This window comes from Dromiciops gliroides, chromosome 1, assembly GCF_019393635.1.
Source record: "Dromiciops gliroides isolate mDroGli1 chromosome 1, mDroGli1.pri, whole genome shotgun sequence".
Classification (NCBI taxonomy): Eukaryota; Metazoa; Chordata; class Mammalia; order Microbiotheria; family Microbiotheriidae; genus Dromiciops; species Dromiciops gliroides.
This window is the reverse complement of record NC_057861.1, coordinates 167,705,855-167,729,567: the sequence shown is the minus strand read 5'-3', so window position 1 is coordinate 167,729,567 and position 23,713 is coordinate 167,705,855. Positions and strand designations below refer to the sequence as shown.

Sequence of the window (23,713 nt, the reverse complement as noted above, 5' to 3'; positions counted from 1 at the left end):
AGTGGTCACTAATGAATTAGAAGCTTTAGCAAGAGTTTAGACTTTTAAGCATTTGTTAAGAGCATAAGAATTTGGTGAGGAAGCCAAGGTGCCTTCATCTAAGGGAGCCAGCATCTCCCTCCACTCCACACAAGGTACCAGCCAAAGAGAGCGAGAGCCTTGCCCTTTCTTTCTCCCAGAAGCCTCTCTGGAAAATGGAAACAGCCCATCCCCCCACACATAGCTCCAAGCCAATTGGCTGGTAGCTTTGATTGACAGTACCCACAAGCAAATGTCACTTCCTGACACCAAGGAGCTGACCTTCCAAGCCGCATGGCTTGTCCTCAGATGCCTTCTCCTCATGGTGGAGCTTTCCTACAGTATCTCTCCAGCAGGGGGCATCACTCCAATTCTCACACTGGCAAATCTCAGCATTAGGTGCAGCCAGGAGGTAAGTCACCTACATATTGGACTAAAGTAGAACCTTTAAAGGTAATGGAGGTTAAATCCTGTTGCAAAATTTGAGAGAATAATGTGGGACTGTCAACAAACCCCTGTGGGAGTCTGGTCCTAGTCCCTTGTCTATTCTTCCAGGTAAAGGCAAACAAGTATTGGGACTCTTGATGTACTGGTACTGAAAAGAAAGCACAGCAGAGATTGCTTCACAGTTTAAGGAGACCTACATCAGTAGAGGAGGAAGCCCATAGGGACTCAGGAATATCAAAAGGGATTTAAAATGTATTCCCCAGGGCAGCTAGGTGGTGCAGTGGATAAAGCACTGGCCCTGGATTCAAGAGTACCTGAGTTCAAATCCAGCCTCAGACACTTAACACTTACTAGCTGTGTGACCCTGGGCAAGTCACTCAACTCCAACTGCCTCACTTTAAAAAAAAAAAAAAAAGAAAAGAAATAAAACCTCAACCAGCAAGACTCAATATGTTCATTGATTGCCTTACAAACCAAGCGAAAGGGTTCAATAACCCTTTGGGGTTTTTTTAAACACAATCCCATAAACGGACTCATTAAACCCATGGTTCTTTCAAAAAAAAAATTGTGATAGCTTCAGCTCCTGAGGCCCAATGGCCCCACCTATACCCTTAGTTGTAAGGATTGCATTACCCTTAGTCCAGTCAAGGTAATAGATTCTTGAAGTCATCAGAGTTGAATGGTATATACTAGAAATGTCTTAGAAATCCATTCAGTTTACAAAATTGAGTTAAAAAGAAAGCAAAAGAAACAAAAGTAAAAAAAAAACAAAAATAAAAAAGCAAAAGGTTTGCTAAGTACCCTTTTGTGTTCATAAGGAAATTTAATTATGTGGTGAATTCCAGGCCTTGTCAATGCCTTTCAAAAAACAAAAAAAAAATGGCTTTAGGGAATAAGGGTTAAGTAGGGGAAAGGGGTGAGGGAAGTTGAGGTAGGCCAGAAAGCAAGGCCATGTGCTTTAGTGGTTTACCTGCAGAAAGAAAAGATTATTGGAGAGATACCTTTCCAATATTCTGGTTCTCTCCCTGTGGTCACTCACAGTATTGCAATAAAACTTGGGAAACTGAAAAAAAAAAGATTGTTAAAAGGTACGTTATTATACTGCTAGAGCTTTGGGTATACCACATTGTTTTAACTGGTTCCCCAATTCTCTGCATGCCAAAGTGGCAGGGGTTTCCAAATTATCATTGATTTTTCTAATGCTGTCATAATGTTCTTTATGGTAGAAAATTTGGAGTTCTTTAGCATTGGCTTTGTCTGTAACATGAATTTGCCATAGGGGTTTATTCAACTGATCAATGATTACTTTCAGCTGGTTATGTTTTGCAAAGGCTACAATCTTATCATTGTCTCCAAATACTGCTGGTTTTTTTAAGTTGGCAATGTATTTTCCAAAGGGAATATCCTCTCTAAAAGGCTCAGTCTTTTTTATGATTGAGTATATAATCAGTAGTTTCTTGTCTGTGTTTGAGATGGTTTCTAGAATGATCTTCTAACTAGTCTCCAAGGACTCTAAAAAGACAATTTCCATCTCCTGATACCTTATGGAGTTTGAGTCCCAGGGCTCACAATTGAGTCATAGGGTTTTCAAATTGGAACTGCCTATTGCCTCTGGGCTTTGTTAGGGTTCTTTGCTCTTTAGCAGCTGCTATTGTAAGTGGTTTTATTTGAAATTTCTTTACCTATAAATGATGCAGGTTTTACACAGGAACAATGAATCCAAGATTCTTTTTCTCCAATTTTAATAGTCCCACTGGTTGGCTGAAAATTCTTAATATATAGGTTGTATCCAGGACTAAAATCATGCAGGGAAAAATCTAAAGGACCAGCTTGTACAGCAATGCCTGCCTCATGGAGTTCACGTAGCCTAGTTTGTAATCCTGTGTATAGGAGGCAACAGAAGTATCACCTCCCAACAGTGATGTATAAACTGGGGAAAAAGTTTTAGCCTGGATAGGAGGGTAACCAAATAGTATGTCATAAGGAGATATGTGAAGTTCTCCTCTTGGTCTACTGCGTAGATAGAATGCCAATGGCAGAACATCGGGCCATTTCAAATGAGTTTCAGTATATAATTTGCCAATCATGCTCTTAAGCTCTTTATTCATACAACCTACCTGGCCTGAGCTTTGTGGGTGGTAGGGTATAAGGAATTTTGGAGTTATTCCCAATAAAGAGTAAATTTGGGATAAAACAGAATCAGTAAAACATGTGCCTTTGTCAGAATCAATTCGGGCTGGTGGGCCAAGGCAAGGAACTATCTCTTTTAAGGACAGTCTTGGCAACAAAGGTAGCTGTGGCTCAGGGGCTGGGAAACACCTCCACCTATCGAGTGAGTTAATCAACTATAACAAGACAATACTTATAATGTCCTGCCTGTGTAATTTAAGATTCTAAATGTGGATTCTAATCTGTTCCCCCAGTTTGGGGGAAACTGACTAAAAATCACTGATAAAACGAGTTTAGGTTTTTAAGGGTTTATTGGAAAATAGAAAGAAAAAGATTGAGAACAGAATTCTAACAGCCTGGCATTCCTATCTTTCCTCAAATTTCCTGTGAAGTCCTCTGCCGCCACCACCATCAAGTCCGGAAGCCAAAAGGGCCCGCGCTCTCTGCGCAGGCTCCCTTTCCTCCTTCCTGTCTCCTCCCAGACCATAGGAGGCTCCTCAAGTTGATTGGCTGGTAGCCTTGATAGCACCCATGAGCAAACGTCATTTCCTGACGCCAAGGAAAAGCCACAATGCCTCTGAGGCATTTTCCTCATGGTGGAGCTTTTCCACAGCAAGTCTCTAGTAGATGGTGTCATTCCAATCATTACATGCCTTAGGCACTGTGATATAATCAATTTGTAGATGCTCAAAGGGTGTATATGCTAAAGGACACCCTCCATAAGCTTTGGCCTTGAAAGCATGTTGATTATAAGATTGACATGTGGAGAAGCTCAAGCAGATTCAAGATGCTGTGTTAGTCATACCTGGTTCTATCCAGGTCCTCTTAACTGCCTTGTGTGCCAAAATGGCCTTTTCTGTGAATAGAGAGGCATACCTGGTGATGGAATTTCCAGGACAGAAGTGGCTTACCTTCTGGAGACATCCAGACTCCATTGATCTGTTTTTCCTTAAATTTCTTTCTCCATTTCTCCACTTCTGAATCATCTTAAGTTAGGTTGAGAGGAACATCCTCAGAAGTTGAGAGGTAAAATACATGTTCAGGAGCTTCTGAAGCAGCAAGTTTGGCTGCAGAATCAGCTCATGCATTCCCCTTTGAAACAGGATCATTATTCCCTGTGTGGGCAGGGCAATGTACAATGGCTAGAGCAGAGGGAAGTTTCAGGGCAGATAGGAGGCCCTTGATAAGGTCTCCATTAGCAATAGCTTTGCCAGAGGATGTTAGAACGACCCTCTGTAGCTAAAGCATGCCCACTCTGTGGCATACGCTAAAAGAATATTTCAAGTCAGTAAAAATGGTGGCACTCTTCTCTTTGGCTATGTTACATGCTTGTGTGAGAGCCACAAGTTCAGCAGCTTGCACACTAAAATGGGAAGGCAGAGAAGCTGCCCAGACAGTATCATAATCAGAAACTACAGCGGCCCCATTGAAACGGGTCCCATCTTTCATTAATGAAGAACCATCCATATAGAGGACAATATCAGGGTTCTCTAAAGGTGTATCCAAAAGATCATCAAGGGGTGTCTCAGCCATATCGACTAAAGAAGCACAGTCATGCAACAGCTCCTCTCAGAGTGGTTAAGGTAGGGAGCAGTGTTGCTGGGTTAAGAACTGTACAGCATTTTAGAGTGATATTTTATTACCTAACAGGACTACTTCATACTTAGCCAGCCTTTGATCTAAAAAGGCTTGTCTTATGACGTAGTAAGAGAGCCTCAATTTCATGAGGGCATTGCATGATTAGACAGTTACCTAAGACCAGATTAGAGGCTTTTTCTATCAAAAAGGCTGTGGCTGCCACTTCCCTAAGGCAAGGTGGTACCCTAGAGGCTAAAGAGTTCAGTTGGGTTGAAGAGTAAGCTATGGGGCATTAGGTGGGCCCCAATGATTGAGTCAGAACTCCAGAAGCCAGTTCCTTGCTTTGCTCATGCACAAAGAGAGTAAAGGGCTTATTGTAATCTGGGAGGCCTAGGGCAGGTCTTGATAATAGGGCCTGTTTCAATTCTTTTAGAGCTGAGAGATGTTGGGTTTCCAGCTGCAAAGGCTCTAGAACATTATTTTTTGTTAAGGATACCAGGGGTTTAGTGAGCTCCCTGAAATAAGGGATCTACTGTCTATAGAACCCTGTAGCTCCCAAAATGGCTCTTAACTGCTTCTTAGTAGTGGGGGCAGAAAGTTGTTGAATGGCCTGGACTCACTTAGGAGAGACAGAGCAAGTTCCAGCAGCCAGAATGAAGCCTAAATAGTCTACCTGGGGCAAGCACCATTGTACCTTTGACTTAGAAACCTTGTGGCCTCTCTTGTGTAGCTCTAATAATAAGTGACGGCTATCTTCCTGACAGATTTCAGCATTAGGGGAGGCTAAAAGTAAGTCATCAACATATTGTACTAGAGTGGAGCCTTTAAAGGTAATGGAGGCGAGATCCTACTGTAAAATTTAGGAAAATAATGTAGGACTGTCTACAAATCCCTGTGGTAGTCCAGTCCAGGTCCACCGTGTATTTTTCCAGGTGAAAGCAAATAAATATTGGAAGTCCTCATGCACTGGTATGGAGAAAAAGGCAGAGCAGAGGTCTACCACCATGAAGCATGTAGCATCACATGGAATGGAAGAAACTATTGTGGCAGGGCTGGGGACTATGGTATGTCTCGGTATAACATAAGAGTTTATTGCTCAAAGATCTTGTATGAAATGATAAACAGGTTTACCATCTGGCCCATCTTTGGGTTCTTTAACTAGCAAAATGGGAGTAATATTGCATGGAGAATGATGGCATGGAACAATAATACCCTGGCTTTTCAAATCCTCAATTATAGGGATGATTCTTTCTATAGCTTCTTTAGACAATGGATACTGTGGAATAGATGGGAGTGGTTCCCCTTTAATGTTAAAGGTAACAGGCATGGCAGATTTAAGGAGTCCTGCTTCAGTAGAGAATGAGGCCCATAAAGACTCAGGAATGTCAGAGGGGATTTTGGATGTATCCCCTACTGTTCCTTGAGCATCTGTAATCAAAATTGGTAATAAATGAACAGTATCCTCTGGCAATTGTAGGGAGGCAGCCCCATCTGGAGCACAAGATACGGTCCCTCTAAGTTTACAAAGGAGATCATGACCTAATAGATTTCAGGCATTAAGTAAGAATGAATGTTCTACTGTTAAAGGCCCCATAGATACATGCGAGGGGTTAATTCTGCCCCTCTTTAGGCCTTTCCTGACATTCCTACCACATTTAAAGATCCTATAGCTTTACATCCAGGGTCTAGTTTACTCACTAATACTGATTTAGAGGCTCCTGTATCTAACAGACAATCATAATACATATTCCCAACTTTGAGGGTCACATGGGGTTCCTTACTCTGGGGAGGTGAATGGATTGGTATAAGGGGGTTGATATATTCAGGGTCTAGAAAAATAAAGCTTTCTGTATTTCCTTTTCATCCCTCCCCTTCATCTTGTCAATCCTGTGCCTCTCTCTGAGGGAGTCCATGGTTACCTTGATCCTGGTTCTGTCCTTCTGTGCCTCTCTGATAAGGCCTATGGTTATTCTGATTCAGTATACACATTTTGATTCTGCCTGTAAGAAGGACTATAATTACCTCGGTTGTTTCCTTTCTGATAAAAGTTTCCATAATTATTCTGATTTCCCCCTGAAGAATTCCTCAAGGCTCTTGTCCACTGCCTGCTTAAGTTCCTGTTTTCTAGTTCTACATTCCCTCAACAAGTGTCCTTGTTTGCTGCAGTAATAGCAGAATCTAGGGGGTTGATAGTGATTTTCAACTGTCCAGTCTTGCTGCCTCATTGTTTCCTGTACTGGAGCTAAAATGTCCTGTCTGTTCCTTTCTTCTTTCTCATTTCCTTCATAAATATATGTTGTGACTTCCGGGGCAGAGCCAAGATGGCAGAGGAAAGGCAGTAAGCTCTCGAACTCATGACATGATCACTACAAAAAACATCCAATTAATGCCATGGGAAAATGCCCAGAGCAGCAAAATTGACAGAAGAATGTGCTGAAATCTTCTAACCAAGAATGGCTTGGAAGGTCAGAAGAAGGGAGCTGCTATGCTGATACAGGAATCGAGCCCAACCCCACAGTCACCCTGACACAGATCCAGTCCCAGGAAGGCTTCACCAGAGAAGGAGAATCAGCTGAAGTGCCAGTGTTGTCTGGAACTAAGTTCACAGTCTGGTGAGAGGGCTGAGCCCTGGGCAGGGGGGAGACTAAAGGGGTCTATGCTGGTGCTGAGGCAGAACTTGGGTTTTTCACCCCTGCTGAGAACCAGGAGGTAGGCTTGAGTAGCAGTGGCCCAGGTGGGGGAGGGGCACAGGCTCGTCAGAGCTAACAACCACAACACACAAAGCTGGCTGATTAGCAAGTTGGTCTGGGGTCATCTACAGACCAGAGAACAGGCCAGGCAAGGGAAGAACCTGATCCTCCTTAAATCATAACACTTGGGACTTCTGAAGCTTGGGATACTGCAGCCTGGAAACAGTGCTCCACTTTAAGGAGCTAAAAGTCAAGTAAAAGAAAGGCAAGATGAGAAGAAAGAGAAAGGTGAGGACCATAGAAAGTTTCTTCAGTAACAAGGAAGACCACGGTGCATCCTCAGAGGAAGATGTCAACATCAGGGCCCCTGTATCTAAAGCTTCCAAGAAAAATATGAATTGGTCTCAGGCCATAGAGGTGTTCAAAAAGGACTTTGAAGATAAAGTTAGAGAGGTAGAGGAAAAAATGGAAAGAGAAATGAGGGTGATGCAGGAAAGACATGAGAAAAAAGTCAACAGCTTGAAAAGTCAAATTGGCCAAATGGAAAAGGAGGTACAAAAGCTCTCTGATGAAAATAATTGCCTAAGAATGAGGATTGAACAAATGGAAGCTGGTGACTCTATGGGAAACCAAGACACAATAAAGCAAATCCAAATGACTAAAAAAATAGAGGGCAAGGTAGCTAGGTGTCGCAGTGAATAAAGCACCAGCCCTGGATTCAGGAGTACCTGAATTCAAATCCGGCCTCAGACACTTGACACTTACTAGCTATGTGACCCTGGGAAAGTCACTTAACCCTCACTGCTCCACAAAAAAAAAAAAAGAAAGAAAGAAAATGAATGTTGAAAACTACCCTTACATGTAACTGGAAAAAATAAAATAAATGTTTGTTGCTAAAACAAACAAACAAAAAAACCTGCTATATATGTTGCTATTTCTTTAAGTCTGTCAGGACTCAAACTATTCCAGCCTGGACACTGCCTTTTAAAATATTTCTGAATTTCTGGTATGGACTGGTATACAAAATGAGAACAGATAATACGGGCATCTCTAGGGTCTAATGGGTCTAGTCCAGCATATTGCCTGGCATGCTTACACAACCTGTCATAGAATCTTGTTCTACTGTTAGGCTCAGATTCACTATGCAAGGGGTTAATCTTGCAACTGTTTGAATTTTTCATGAAACTCCAATTACATTTAGAGATCCAATAGATATACATTCAGGGTCAGGTTTGCTCGCTAGGACTGATCTTGAGGCTCCTGTATCTAATAAAAAATCATAATAAGTATCTCCAACCCTAAGGGTTACATGGGTTTCATTACTTTGGGAAGTTGAATGGATTGGCATGAGAGGGCTAAAAATTTCAGGGTCTGGAAAGGTAAAGTCTCCAGATTCCACTGTCCTCCCCCGCTCCCCATACACCATCACTCCTCCCTATCTCTCTGATCTATACCGTTTTGAAAGGGCCTGTAATTGTTTTCACACTTCTCACATATATCTCTCTGAAAGGGTCTGTTTTGCCCCTGTCTTTCTGTACCCCACTGAAAAGATCTATCTCTATTTTCATTCTGCCTCTCTGTACTACTCTGAGAGAAACTGTATTTTGGTTCAGTTCCATTTGCATAGTTCTAGGAATAGTACCGTACTGTGTGCCCTTGTCTATGGCAGCAAATGCAAAATCTAGGGGGCTGATAGTGATACTGGGGTTGATAGTGATTCTCAACTGCCCAGCCTCGCTGCCTCATTGTTTTCTGTACTGGAGCTAAAATGCTCTGTCTCTTCCTTTCTTCCCTCTCATTTCTTTCATAAATACATGTTGCTATTTCTTTAAGTCTGTCAGGACTCATACTACCCCAGCCTGGACACTGCCTTTCAAAATATTTCTGTATTTCTGGTAAGGACTGGTATATAAATTGAGAAGAGATGATATGGGCATCTCTAGTGTCTAATGGGTTTAGTCTAGCATATTTCCTGGCATTCTTACACAGTCTGTCATAGAATCTATTAGGTCTTTCATTAGGTTCCTGAACTGTATCTATAAATTTTTGCCAGTTATAAGTCTTTCTAGCACAGGATTCCATTGCCTTCAACAATGTTTCTCTTGCTTCCTTCAACATATCAATATGCTCAGGGATATTGGGGTCCCAGTCAGGGTCTTCTAAAGGCCATACAATATCAACTTTTCCCATTGCTTCCAGGGTGTTTGCTGCAGCTATTATATCAGCTCTTTCCCCTGGGGATAATATCATTTCCATGAGATAAGTAACATCACCCCAAGTGGGCTGATAAACTCTAAAAACTGCCCTAAACTGGTTGATAACTTCTATGGGATCCTCATCAAATTTAGGAATATTTTGTTTCCATGAACTCAAATCTTTGGGCCCAAAGGGTGTGTATTGTCTGAGCCTCACTACAGCACCCTTTCAATCATGGGTGAGGATCTCTTGAAGGGGAATCATTTGGGGTTTTTCTGACTTCTGTAAAAGTGAATTTTCTTCTGCAACTGGCATAGAGGAAATAGAGGGAGAGAAGATAGAAGTTGGGCCATTTGGCATTCTAGCCTGAGAAACAGGCTCAGATTCAAACTCGGGCTCAGATCCCCCATCTCTTGTATCCCCTTGGGTCAGCTCCTTGCTCACTCTACTCCAGAGTTCCCAATAAGTTAAATCTTTGGGGGACTTGAGGTATAGCATTAATTGCAAGTTCCTCAATGTTTGGGTATCAAATGACCCATATTGTGGCCATTGTTCCTCTAATAAGCTACGCCACATAAAACACAGTTCGATAAGCTTTCCCTTGGTCATGTTTGATTTCACTGTAAATTTTCCCTTGTCCCAATCCATGAGTAGCTTTCCTAATGGAGAGTCCTGGGGAATACTGCAGGGTATGCTATTTCTAATCCCCTTCCTGTAATTCAAAAATTTCCTTACTACAACACAAAGAAAAGTAAAAATAAAAATAGGAATAGAATATTCAAAAGGACAAAGGGTTAACATGATCTTATGAAATTACAGCCTGCAATTGTCTCAAAAAAAAATTAAAATCCCAAACTTTTCCTCTTATCCCCCCTGTTTATCTGATTAACCAGACTAAAGTTAAAAAAAGGAGCAGGTACTTAGGAGGTACTTAGAAAAATTAAAGGGACAGGCACATAAAATCAGCCAGAATAGGTGAGACATAGAAATAAGGGGGAAAAAAACCCCCACAAACACAAACATGGAATTTCTTACCCAGCGTCTTTTGCAGAGAAGATCAGAAGATTGAGGGGTTCAGAACCCCCTTTCCTGGTTACCAAAACTGTAATGAGTAAAATTAAATGTGGTCACCTTATTTCTGTCCCAAGTTTGGGGAAAATTAGCTGGGGTTTCTAATATATTTGTTACTTATAAATTAGAATCTTTTGTACCAATTTGGGGGCATTAAGCATTTATTAAAGCATACCAAATATTAGTAAAAAGAGAACACCTGGGTCAGAAAGTTAAGAAAAGGCCTATCTAGCCTAGACAACCTATTTGTGAACACTCTAAATGTAATTTAATATGTAACCTGACTTAGTTTAACTATAGAGTCTGTTTAACTAGGTTTGTTTTATGCATGAGATTATGAGTCTGTTTAATCAAGTTTGATCAACTTTTAAAACATTGAAGGAAGCATAGGATTATGAATCTATCTTTTCTTTAACTTTTATTGTCTAAGGGGAATGTACAAAATTCCAGTATGTAAACAAATTATTTCTCTGTCACACTAATATAATTTTTTCTATAAGAGACCTTCTTAGAATCCTAATGTATGTTCAGGCTTGTTGTTTTTCCGAGGTCTGCACCTATGCTTAAGCATAATAAAATCTAGGTTTCTTTTTACCTCTATAATTTTTACATTGTCATAATATATTTTGGCAGTAGTGGGAAGTCAGAAAGGACTTCTTTCTTTTTTTTTTTTTGCGGGGTAATGGGGGTTAAGTGACTTGCCCAGGGTCACACAGCTAGTGTCAAGTGTCTGAGGCCAGATTTGAACTCAGATCCTCCTGGATTCAGGGCCAGTGCTCTATCCACTGCACCACCTAGCTGCCCTCAGAAAGGACTTATTTCTTCCATACAGTAGGAAGGGGGAGTGGCTAGAGAGATGATAAATAATAGGCATCAAAGACCACTAGGAGTAGTTTCCAGCCTTTTCAAAGGCTTGAGCCCTTTCTTTCAGTTTCAGAATGCCTTGGCCCACGTCTTCCTTTATGAGTTTTGTTTCCTAAACTACTTTGGGAAGAGAGGGAAATGTTATGTTTAAAATTTTATGGGGTTGCCCTATAATTTTCCCAAGTTTTAGGGAAAATTACCTGGGGTTCTAATGTATAGTTACTTAAAAATTAGAGGTTACTGCACCAGTTTGGGGCATTAAGCATTTATCAAAGCATATTAAATATTAGTAAAGAGAGAGAGCATGTTATGGGCCTAGCACCCCAGAAGTCTTCTTGGGTACATCAAAGAACCTTCTCCTTGAGAAACTAAACCAAAGGACAGACACACCTGAAGAGATAAGTGGCACCAGATCAGGAATGAGTTAGCTTTAGGACCACCACCCTTAATTCCAGTCTCCCCCACCCCTGGGGAGATAAGATTAAGTGTGGCTGCTGCCTTTGCAGCTGGAGGAGAGAGATGGGTGGAGAGAGTCGAAGCTAACCCTTGTCATGGGGCGCAGACCACCCCAGAATTTCTCTGGCGCACACCGAGGAATCTTCTCCTTGAGAAACTAAACCAGAGGACAGATAACGCCTAGAGGAACCAAATCGGACTGAGCTAGCTTGGGATTCCTACCCTTCATTCTGGTCTCCCTTATCCTGGGGAGATAAGTTTGGGTGTGGCTTCGGCCTTTGTGTTCTGAAGAGGGATCTGTAGCCACCCCTCACCCAATTCCTTTAGTTACCACCAGTGGGGGATGGTCCACCTTCACTAAAGGAACTTTCCACAGGAAAATGGTCCACCCCCATCAGTCCTCTATAAAAGTACCTTCCAGTCTCCTGTTCGAGGAGATTTGGTACCTCTGAGCCATGTGCTTTATGCCAAATCTCCCCATGAAAAGTCTAAGAATTTCTTTCATGGTTTCCCTCCCCCCACCCTTCCCTTGCTCCTAAATAAACTATCACCTTATTCTAACTACTTTTTGTGTGCAAGAGGGTGTAATTCTTTTTTTTTTTTTTTTAGTGAGGCAATTGGGGTTAAGTGACTTGCCCAGGGTCACACAGCTAGTGAGTGTTTAGTGGCTGAGGCCGGATTTGAACTCAGGTACTCCTGACTCCAGGGCCAGTGCTTTATCCACTGCTCCACCTAGCCGCCCCGGGTGTAATTCTTTAAAGAGGAATTCCTAAGAACCCCAACCCGTACCCATTTCCCCACCATATCACCCTGACCCAAATCCCCCAGCCACCACCAGTGGGAAATGGTCATCCCCTAATAAGGGAACTTTCCACAGTCAGATGATCACCCCCATCAGTCCTCTATAAATGTATCTACCTGTCTCCAGCTTGAGGAGATAGGTATCTCAAAGGCACGCCTCTGTGCCATGCCTTCTCCCCATGAGAAGAACTCAAAGGATTTCTCTCTTGGTTTCCTTTTCCTAGAACCTAAATAAACCATTATTTTATTCTAGTTGGATTTGTGTGCAAGAGGGTGTAATTCTTTAAAGAGGAATTCGTAAGAATCCTATCCCAAAGCCCTACCCCTGTATCTCAACCCCCCACCTATTTCCCCATAACAGAGCACAAGGCTTAGAAAGATCAGCAGCCCTACGTACCTAGGATAGAGGAGAGAGAAATAATCTGTGTCCTGCCTCCTTGAGCCGGATTCACCTTCCCTATAGACTCCCAAAGGCCAAGTCAAAATTGGGGGGAAAAGCCACATCCGGTAGCCGGAAAACTCACCTGGAAGAGGGAAGCCGCCACTTTCCCAGCCAAGAGCCCAAGTGAGGATGTCACGTGACTGCTTCTTATCACGCCATCCCGCTCCTCCCCCACCCAGCCCCTGCACCTGGGCTTCCCTAGCCTGTGACAGAGCCACGTTCACAGCGGAGCTGGGGAGGAGGGAGGCGGGGCCACGTTCCGTTTACGTGTGCGTGCCCCGCCCACTTCAGAACCCGGATGAGGAGTATCGCCATTACCGTCGAAGCCGCTGTAGGACCCTGTGGAGGCTAGAAAGCCCGCTGGCCGCACCATGAGATTCCTCTCCCGGTTGATCTTGATAGTGCTCCTTGTCTTCCCCACCGCGCTACTGCTCGGGGGCGGCTCCGGAGGTATGGCGACAGAGGAGTGGGAGGATTAAGACAGGGGACGGCTGTAGCGCTTGCCAAGTTTGGTGGGGGGGCGGTGGGAGGCGGTGGCGGCGGCCGCTCGCGGGGGTCGCGCGCCCGGTGGTCCTTGCTACCTCCCGAACCTCTCTCCCTCCCCTCCGTCGATTCCTGGGGTTGGAGGAACGGGGAGGGGGCAGGGTGGAGAGTCCTGGGTGCACGAGGAGGCCCCCGGGAGCGGGGCTCTCCCGACCCCCTCCCGTGCGGATCCCTAGCGGGCTGCGCGCTCTTCCTCAGCCGGGCCGGGTGACGTTGCTCCGTGCCCCTGCCCCAGCGCTCCGACCTGCGTGGCTATCCCTTGACCGTGTGTTCCGGGACCTAAGGCATCCCTGGGGCTGGCGAGAGGAAGGCGGCGGAGCGGAGCTGCAGTGGCCACTGCCCGCGCCACCACCAACCGCTCTCCCCCGCCCCCACGCACTCGGCGCCCGGCTCTGGGCTGACGTGTCATTATCTTCTATAGGGGGCCCTGCTTCATTCATTTCACGGAATCCATGTTTCTCTGCACCCAGGCTGGCATGGCACCTCTTTTTGGTAGCCTGTCTTTTTTCCTGGCAGCCTTAACTTTCCTCTCTCCCATCCTCGTGACAGACCTTACTCAATTAGTCCCTTAATCTCAAAAAAGGAATTTCATTTTTCTCCCTCATATCTCCTGAGCAGTGTTCTGCTGTGTCGTTGTGTTGGACAGATTGTGTAACCTGGCTCTCTTAATCACTTTAAATTTCATCTAAAAACCATTTGTGGACTACTGGCCTTAGGCTTAGTTTAGGTGGAGAGTCTTGATTCTAAAGGTTCTAAGAGGTGGTGAAAAAAATTCCTTAATGGTATTGCCTATATGCTATAAAAGCCAAAACAATGAAGAGAGGGCAAAAAGGGGAATGAGAGCTAGTGAAAGTAGGTAACTTGATGTAGTGGAAAGAGCATCCTGAAATCTGAGTTCTAAAATCCCAACTCGGCCTCTAACTTTCTGTATGACCATGGACATGTCACTTCACTTACAATTTCATCAGTAAAAAGAGGAGATTAAATTAGGTGGCCTCTAAGGTTCTTTACAACTCTAAAAATCGAATTCCAAGGGAATGTTTTGATAAAATTTAAATGGGAACTCATGTTTTGCTAAGAAAATAACATACATTGATAGATTTTGACTCAAGGTATGGAAAGAACATCTTGTAGGGGAATTTACTTCAGCTTTAGGTTATAAAGGGGAAAAAAACCTTTATATATATTATATACCTTAAGAGTATACCTTAAGAGCTGTTTGCAGATCTCTTTTCCTTCTGCCTCTTAAAAATAATTTTTTAAATTCCGATTTTGTCCATTTTGACTTTGTGGTTTTACTCTTTCCACAAAAATTGACATTGAATGGATTCATACTTGGATTTCCCACCTCCCCCATAGGGTTATATCTTTCCTTAATGATTTGCAAACCAAGAATGGTTATGGGCAAAGTAAATGTTACTAAGATTTTTTTTTATCAAAATAATGCTGTTGTATTAGTAAATAATGTAGTTTAAAATCTACTAAGTCAAACTGAAGTTAATGTCTAGAGACTGTTTTGTATAAAAAGTCAAATTTAAGGGTGCTTCATTTTAAATTACTATGTCATATAGTTATGGCTTACAGCCTAGTTTGGAAAATTGTAGTTCTTTAATTTCATAGTAGTAGATTCACATACTGGTAGCCTTGTATTCAGGGTCCATTTCTAAAAATACTTAACATACTAGTTTAGAGGTTTCTTTGTAAATTGTTTACATAGAAAAGCAGTATTGTTTTACTTTTGTTTTCTTGACTTCAAAACTTTAACCTGAGTTTCCTTTATTTTCTAATTTAAGTATCTTAGAACTTTACACTGAACCTCACAACAAGGAGTAAAAATAAATCTTTTTTCCTCTGTTAACCCCCATTGCTATGTCTTCACTCTGTTTTTCACAGTGTAAAATGTTTTACATGCATTGGTGCTCATTATTTATTTATTGATATGATTTTTTCCCCAAATAATATGGTAGCAAATTGAGTGTTTTGCTTTTTGCACATATGACTATATATCTTCCAAACAATATTTGTATAATTGTAATTTCATTTATCAGGATTAACTTATTAATGTCTTGTTCTTAGGTTCAGTTATTACATGTACACCTTTAAAACCACTTTCTCTTTACATTGTTAGGGTCAATAGCTGTGGCCCAAGATGCTACAGAGGATGAAGAAGCACTGGAAGATACAATAGTTGAAGATGAAGATGATGAAGCAGAAATAGAAGAAGATGAACCCACAGATTTGGTTAGTGATGGATTATATTTGACATCTTGAGTGTATAATTTTTTGGGAAGCACTTGATAAAACACGTTATAAGTTGATTATAACATCAGTTCATAGTTTTGTGAGGTCTAGAGAATCTATTTCTGTATAGGTTGTAAAACAATATCTTTGATCAAAAGATTTGAAGTTTTCAGAGACCTAAGAAATCATCTTACTATTTATAGTAGTAGGGGTTGTAGATAGTAGATTTGGATTCTCCTGCAGTGGATTTACAGTAGTAAGAAACCATTGGGTGGAACTTTGAGTCACTGTGCTACCTTTTCCCCTCGTAAGTGATAATTTATCACTTCTTACTATAATCACAGAAGTTTTCAGAGTTAGAAAGAAACCTCAGGAGTCATTTAGTCAAACCTAGCCTCCAAAAAAGATCCCCAGTCATTGAGTGATCACTCTGCATTTGTTTTTTTGGATACTTCTAGTAAAGGGTACCAGTTGGCTCTGTAGTCAAAGAACCCTGAATGACTAGGTTCAAGTTACTTAACCTCCCTGGGCTTCATCTATAAAAAGAGGAGGTTAGACTAGAAAGCCTGCCTCAGTGGTCCCTTCTAGTTCTTTGATCTCCCTAAGTAATTGGATAGCTCTAAGCTTTCCTTTATATGCAGCCTAAATTTTTCTCTTTGCAACTTCTGCTCAGTGCAACTAGTTCTGTCCTCTGCAAAGAGGTCGAACAATAGATGTCTAATACTTCTACAAGATAGACAGCCTTTGAGGTATTTTACGAGGTATTTCATGTGTTGCTTCCTCTCAGTCTTCTCCATGACAAATGTCCCAGTTCTTCAACTTATGGGGAATATGAATTCAAGACCCTTTACTATTCTGGTTGCCCTCTATGTGATCTCCATTTATCAATGTCCTTGTGATAATGAGGTACCATAATCTAGTCCCCCTCCTCTCTCCATATCTTTTCCCTCTGAACTCAAGAAGCAGCACAGAGACTGGAACAAAATAAAAGAACACTTAAAGGAAGCCAAATCCTGATAACTGTAATAACCAGTCTTGGTCCTAAAGTATAACATGTCTCCCTCCTCTTGAGGGAAGGGTGGGGGGCTATAGGAAAAGAATGTTGCATATGTGGTCAGATGAAATCACTGTAGCATTTGATTTTGCTTGACCACTTTTTTTTTTAAGTGAGGCAATTGGGGTTAAGTGACTTGCCCAGGGTCACAAAGCTAGTGAGTGTTAAGTGTCACTTTTTTTTTTAACAAAAAAAAGAAGGCAAAAAAGAAGGGGCTTGGTATATCCAGAAATAACTGATAGAAAAACAAAACCAAGCAACTCTTTCTTTCTTTTTTTGCAGGGCAATGAGGGTTAAGTGACTTGCCCAGGGTCACACAGCTAGTAAATGTCAAGTGTCTGAGGTCGGATTTGAACTCAGGTCCCCCTGAATCCAGGGCTGGTGCTTTATCCACTGCGCCACTTAGCTGTCCCCAGCAGGCAACTTTTTTTTTTCTTTCTTTTCTTTTCTTTTTTTTTTTTTTTTTAGTGAGGCAGTTGGGGTTAAGTGACTTGCCCAGGGTCACACAGCTACTGAGTGTTAAGTGTCTGAGGCTGGATTTGAACTCAGGTACTCCTGACTCCAGGGCCGGTGCTCTATCCACTGCGCCACCTAGCTGCCCCCAGCAGGCAACTTTTTAAAGAAGAATAGCATGAAATAATTAGTGTAAAACTGCTAGATTAACCCTATTCAAACATCATTCTCATTCTATTACACATGAATCTTGACCCTACATAGTTTCTAGACTTCATGATTTTAAACATGGTTCAAGGACCTACACTGATTCCCATCCTAACAAAACTTTCTTCTCCTTATTTATATTTCACTGATTTCATTTCTTCTTAATTGAATTTTTCCTTCTTAGTTAAGCCACTCATTTCACTTGGAAGTAAGTAGCTTACAAATTACAGCCTGCTTGTGATACCCTTCTTTAATCCATCCATGTCTTCCTAAAATTTCTATTTTTCAGGTATCCCACTATGAATTATTCTACTTGACTCTTCATTACTTTATTTGGCCCTTAATATGCTCATTTTTGCTGCATTTGTGTGTTTTTTAAGATTCTAGTAATCAGGTTTGTGAGGGCCAAATTTTGATATACTGAGCGTTATTTGGGTGATTCGCCTTAATAATAGCTAGAATTTTAGCCCCATACAGGTTGTTTTGCATTTCCCAATGTAATTGAATAGGTTATTTGTCTTAACTCAGTCCATTTCTTCATTGGTACTGGTAATAAAAAGTATATTATTTAAATTTAAAAAAAATACCAGTTTCAGATGGGTAACGAGGTGAGAATAGAAAGGGAATCAAAGTAATTCACAAATAGTATATTGAAATACTCTTTACGAAGATTTGTTTTCCTTTTTTCTTAAATAAAATGGGAGTTGAGGGGGTGCCCCCTATAGGTGATTGATTTCTTTGCTCTATCAGACTCACTTTAATCACCCTGACTTTGATATCTTTTCTCGCCCTCAACCCAAGAAATATGTACAGTTATCCTTTTCACATCGTGGGGGGTTATGGACTTAGTGCCCCCACGATCTGGAAAATCCAGAGGGATAAACTCTTCACCTTCATTTTCCTTTAGAAATTCATATGAGGACTTAGCCTTTTCTCATATGATGCCAGGGTCTACTAGAATGCCTTTTTTAAATAATAATCTTGCATTTCTGAATTTCTAAACTTTTTCTTTGTCATCTGCAGTTTCCACAAAGCTCCCCCAAAAATTCCCATTTAATTTCTTATGCTGACCCATGATATATCTAAGCCTTAATGGAGAAAGTCAAGATGTGGAAGGGATAACTATAGTCCTAAAATCAGGCAGCATGGCATGAAGAAAAGAGTAATGTCCTTTCTTTTTAAATGTATGTACATGTAATTTAACTGTAAAACAGTATATAAAGTAAATTTACAATACTCAGATTAATGGAGGGACTTTGATTTCATCAAGATAGCTAATTTGTGAATTAATAGATATATCCTAGGGATTTGCTTGAAGCATGTAAAAGTTAAATAGTCTGTTTATAACTAGTAAGTGCTAGAGATGGGACTTCAAACCCAGTTCTTTTGGACTCTAAACCAGCACTCTTTCCATTTTGTAATACTTCTAATAATAATAACATTGCTATCCTGCTCAAAAGCTATGGAAGGTAAGGGCTAGAGTGTTAAACTTTAAGTTACATAGACTTGTTTGTACTTTTTGAATTCTTACACATCATTTTAAAAAATAACTTAAAACCATCAATTGTCTTCCCTAATCTTTCCCTCTTCACTCCACTCAATCTCTTCCCCCCCCATCAGATTTCCCAATGATCATATACTACATGTCTTGTTATATGTTGTTTTATAGTAAATATGTGTGTGTCACATGATTATAGATTTAAAATTGGCTGGACCTTTGAAATTGTCTTGGCCAGCTCCTTTTAGAGATAAGGAAACTGGGGCAGCTAGGTGGCACAGTGGATAAAGCACCAGCCCTGGATTCAGGAGGACCTGAGTTCAAATCCAGCCTCAGACACTTGACACTTACTAGCTGTGTGACCCTGAGCAAATCACTTAACCCTCTTTGCCCTGCAAAAATAAAAAAAAATAAACTAGAGATAAGGAAACTGAGACCTCATGGGGTTGAATGAGGCAGCATAGCATAGTGAATAGAGTGTTGAACTTGGAATCTGGAAAATCTGGGTTCAAATCCCATCTCAAATATTTACTAGCTATATGACCCAGGCTAAATCACTTCTCTGTGCCTCAGATTCCTTTTCAAGAGTTTTATTGGTTTCCCTGTTTTCTATGGGTTGTTTTTTTTTTTAATCTTTCACACACCTGTCAGATTGATATTTATAAAATATAGGGGTTCAGCAAAGTCATTCCACTGCTTAAGAACTTTCAGTGTCTCCCTCTAGGGTAAAGTAGACATTTAAAGCCCTTCCCAATATGGCTTTAACCCCAATTTCCAGGCTTGCTTCACCTATTCTGTGTTCTAGCCAAACTAGCTTACTTGTTACACACTTCTGTGCCTTTTCATAATCTGTCTTTCATACTTGGAGCACTCCTCTGCATAATTTCTGCATTTTTTGAAATCTAGTTCCCTTTAAGTTTCTGCTGTCATCTGTCGCCAAGCATTTACTAACTGCTTGCTTTGTGCTGGGCTAAGCCCTGGGTAGTACTGATAACAGGAAAAAGAAAGACAATCCTTGCCCTCAAGGAGTTTACTTTTTAATGGGGAAGAGAGCACATACCAGGAAGCTGAAAATGGTGAGAGGTAAGGAAGCCTGAGGGGGGCTAAAGGAGTGCAGCCTGGTGGAGTATGAAGAGATGGCTGACTTGGGTGCCCTCCTAAAATGGAGGTTCTGGGAGGAAGGCAGAGGGTACTATAAAGCAGAGCTTCTTAAACTTTTTCTACTCGCAACACCTTTTTGCCCTAGAAATTTTTACATGATCCCGGGTATATAGGAATATAAAATAGGTATACATAGCTTTTTACTGTTGAAAATTTTTCACGACCCCCACGTTGAGTTAGGCTACCCTATGTGGGGTTGCGACCCACAATTTAAGAAGTTTTGCTATAAAGTGTGAGTTCAGGGCATGATGGAGAAGTGCAGCCTGATGGGAAATGAAGAGATAACTGGCCTGGGAACTCTCCTTAAATGAAGGCCCTTCCAGTTAGGAGGGGTCCCAGGGACGGACAGTGCTTAAAGGTGGTACCTGATACCCATAGTTATTGGTGCTCCCCCTATTCTTGAAATAACTTTTTATTTATTTTGTATTCCAGTAAAATAAAAGCTCCCTGAAGGCAGGAACTCTTGCTTTTTGTATTTGTTTTGTTGTCCTTCAGTCATATCTGACTCTTCATAATCCCATTTGGGGTTTTCTTGGCAAAGATACTGGAGTGGTTTGCCGTTTCCTTCTCCAGCTCATTTTACAGATGAGGAAACAGAGGCAGGGTTAAGTCACTTGTCCAGGGTCACACAGCTAAGTAAGTGTCTATGGACAGATTTGAACTTGGGTGTTCCTGACTCTGGACCTGACACTTAATCTACTGTACTACCTGGTGGCCCTTTTGTATATTCTCAATACCTAGCATAGTGTTTTTGTTTTGTTTTGGTTTTTTTAGTGAGGCAATTGGGGTTAAGTGACTTGCCCAGGGTCACACAGCTAGTAAGTGTTAAGTGACTGAGACTGGATTTGAACTCAGGTACTCCTGACTCCAGGGCCAATGCTCTATCCACTGCACACCTAGCTGCCCCTCTAGCATAAGTGTTTTATACATAGTAGCTGCTTAATAAATAAATGCTTGCTGAATTGAATCTGTATAAAGAGGATGATAGGACTTTACAAATAAATTGACTGGGGCAGCTAGGTGGCGCAATGGAAAGAACACCAGCCCTGGTGGACCTGAGTTCAAATCCGGCCTTGGACACTTAACACTTACTAGCTGTGTGACCCTGGGCAAGTCACTTAACCCCAATTGCCTCACCAAAAAAAAAAAAGACAGAAAGAAAAAAAACAAATTGACAGATATAAGAACTCTACAAATCTAGAGGCACTACATAAATGCCAACTATTATTATTATTCAAGGTCACAAAGTAAACTGCAAAGCAGGGATTTTAACCCAGGTCTTTAATCTTCAAGTCCATTATTCTTTACTGCAGACTGGTTACATTTCCATATAGTGATTTCATAGATAGTAGGTAATCCTCACAGAGTAGTATTTGTCTAGAAAATTTTCAATCAGAAAGAAGAAATTGTTAGGCATCTGTTTGATGAGCCTGTAAGTCATGCACCCCCACTGCCAGTAATATGACTTTTTCTTATATTAATATAGCACTTTTTTTATATTCTTAGGCAGAAGAAAAAGAAGAAGATCTCTCTGGTGAACCTGAAGCCTCACCAAGTGCAGACACAACTATCTTATTTGTAAAAGGAGAAGGTAAAATAAACATTTTTTAGCACTACAAGTAAAAATATTCCTCAATAATCACCATAAGCAGGAAGCAAAGCTAGATGCTGAAGTACCTTGGAGAAGGGGGGGAGATTCTGGAATGATGCACATATACTTTGTATGTATTCCTTTCCAAAACAATTATATCCTGGAATTGGCATGCACAACTTTACAAAACAATTCTGTTTAAAGAATAACATGTGGAACTTGAAAGGAGAAATAAAGTAAGGGAAAAAACACAGAAAAACTTATTTGACCTAGGAATTAAATGCCTGTGGGTCAGTGAGCATTTTCAAAGCTTTTGTTTTCAGAAATTTTAAACTGTTGTACTACAATATTGCATAATATTTTTCTTTAAAATATTGATGCAGTATTAGTTTTGCAGTGAGCTGTCAATTGGATCATTGCTCCATGAGTGAGATGTAAAGGATTTCTTAAAGAGATAAAAGTTATTTTTTTAAGTACTTGTTTCTTATGGATTTCTGAAAAATTCTCTATCATACTGTTGTGCTTTTTGCTTCTTCTAATTGTAAGAATTTCAATTTGAAAAAAAAAAGGATTTGGTTTTCTCTTTGTAACTTTGGGGCTTTTTTACTTTGCATTTTTATCATTCATCTCATGGTATTGACAATACTTTTGGTTATTATGGCTCTCTATTCTTTCCCTACCTTTTTTATGTCATCTATTTAAGAGTTATCATGGAAAGAATATAGAATTATAATAGCTGAGTTTGAATCCTGCTTTTGACACTTAATAACTCTCTGAATTTGGACAACTCATTGAACTCTACTTTGAGCCTCAGTTCCTTCATTAACAAAATTAGGCTCTTTAAACTAACCCACAGTAGGGTTTGGAAACCTTAAAGTACTGTAGGTATCTATGAGGACTGGACTCATGAATTCATCAGTATAGGAAACTTTCCAGGGAAGAAACTCCTACCAGTGCAGGTCATCTATAGAAATATGAGCTATTAGTTAGATTCTTGTGGCTCTCAATATCATTCAGAATAATGACAAAACAATCTTAGTAACTAACAAGTTAACTCCCAATAGAGACATAGTAATACAAGACATTTGGCTTATAAAGCATGTGAAGCCAAGCGATTCCCAGCAAAATAAGGTCCAACCCTCTAGGTGTAATAACTGACAAAGTTTGTAAAACACTATATATAATCTCATGTGATCCTTAGTACCTGTGAGATAATTCGTATAAGATTCTCCTCATTTTGCAGATGAGAAAATTGTGTTTCAAAGAGGTTAAAGAATAGCTCATTGGATTCTTGTCACCCTGTGAGGAGAGGGGCTATTGTTTCCATTTGACAGATGAGGAAACTGCAGGGTTAAATTACTTCTCCTTTGTCGTAGTCCTAATGGGTTGGAGATGAGATTCAAATGTAGGTCTCCTGACATCCAAAGTCCATTGTTCCTTTCACCACCTTTATCAGTTTTCTAGCATCAGGGTATCTATTCTAAATGGGGGTAGTAATTTTATTACATGTGGCTATGTTGAAAGTTTTAGCCAAGTTATCACTGCTTTCTTCTATCAGCTTAAGGTGCTTCAGGGGAACCATAAAACTACTAAATGACAACCCTGTTACTAGGTCTTTACAACAGCTTCCAGATCATATACTCATAATTGAGATTTGACGTCTATAAATGTAGATGAGTGTAATTTTTAAGGTTGGAATTGTGTGTTTAGGCATCATTTTATATCTTATTGAAAGCTTTCTAACTTTCCTATCTTAATTTTCTTTCTTTAGATTTTCCAGCAAATAATATTGTGAAGTTCCTGGTAGGCTTTACAAACAAGGGTACAGAAGACTTTATTGTTGAATCCCTAGATGCCTCATTCCGCTATCCTCAGGATTACCAGTTTTATATCCAGAATTTCACAGCTCTTCCTCTGAACACTGTAGTGCCACCCCAGAGGCAGGCAACATTTGAGTACTCTTTCATCCCTGCAGAGCCCATGGGTGGGCGTCCATTTGGTCTAGTCATCAATCTGAACTACAGAGATTTAAACGTAAGACCTGTTTATGCTTTCTTTTTTTCTATTTAAAGTTGCAATTTAATGGGGGAAATGACATTTTGCTTGATAAATAATCATTCTGGATCATAAGCCACTCATTGTTTAGGGACATAACTATCAAATTTTTGAATTATCCAAGACTCCCTCTCTTCTAGTTGCCTGCCTTTTGGCTGTTTTACAGTTCATTATGCCT

At 40.8% G+C, this 23,713-nt stretch overlaps 1 protein-coding gene and 1 long non-coding RNA gene across 4 annotated transcripts in view; one reads left to right on the top strand and one right to left on the bottom strand.

The window, feature by feature from the left end:
* LOC122742135 overlaps positions 1-12,868 on the bottom strand; it is a 109,537-nt gene extending 96,669 nt beyond the window's left edge. The window contains exons 1-2 of the long non-coding RNA XR_006354899.1: positions 12,815-12,868; positions 10,134-10,200 (exon numbers count right to left, since the gene is read on the bottom strand). This is a non-coding gene — a long non-coding RNA (uncharacterized LOC122742135). The remainder of the gene's footprint in view (positions 1-10,133; positions 10,201-12,814) is intronic.
* Positions 12,869-13,009: 141 nt separating this feature from the next.
* The window catches only part of SSR1 (signal sequence receptor subunit 1), a 50,712-nt gene continuing 40,008 nt past the window's right edge, over positions 13,010-23,713 (top strand). For 2 of the 3 annotated variants that reach the window (XM_043986111.1, XM_043986120.1), the window contains exons 1-4: positions 13,011-13,182; positions 15,404-15,516; positions 21,396-21,480; positions 23,252-23,514. In XM_043986111.1, the coding sequence (XP_043842046.1) occupies positions 13,104-13,182; positions 15,404-15,516; positions 21,396-21,480; positions 23,252-23,514 (540 nt within the window). In that variant the 5' untranslated portion in view covers positions 13,011-13,103. Of the gene's footprint in view, positions 13,183-15,403; positions 15,517-21,395; positions 21,481-23,251; positions 23,515-23,713 lie in introns of all 3 variants that reach the window. The other variant, XM_043986102.1, reaches the window with a different exon arrangement.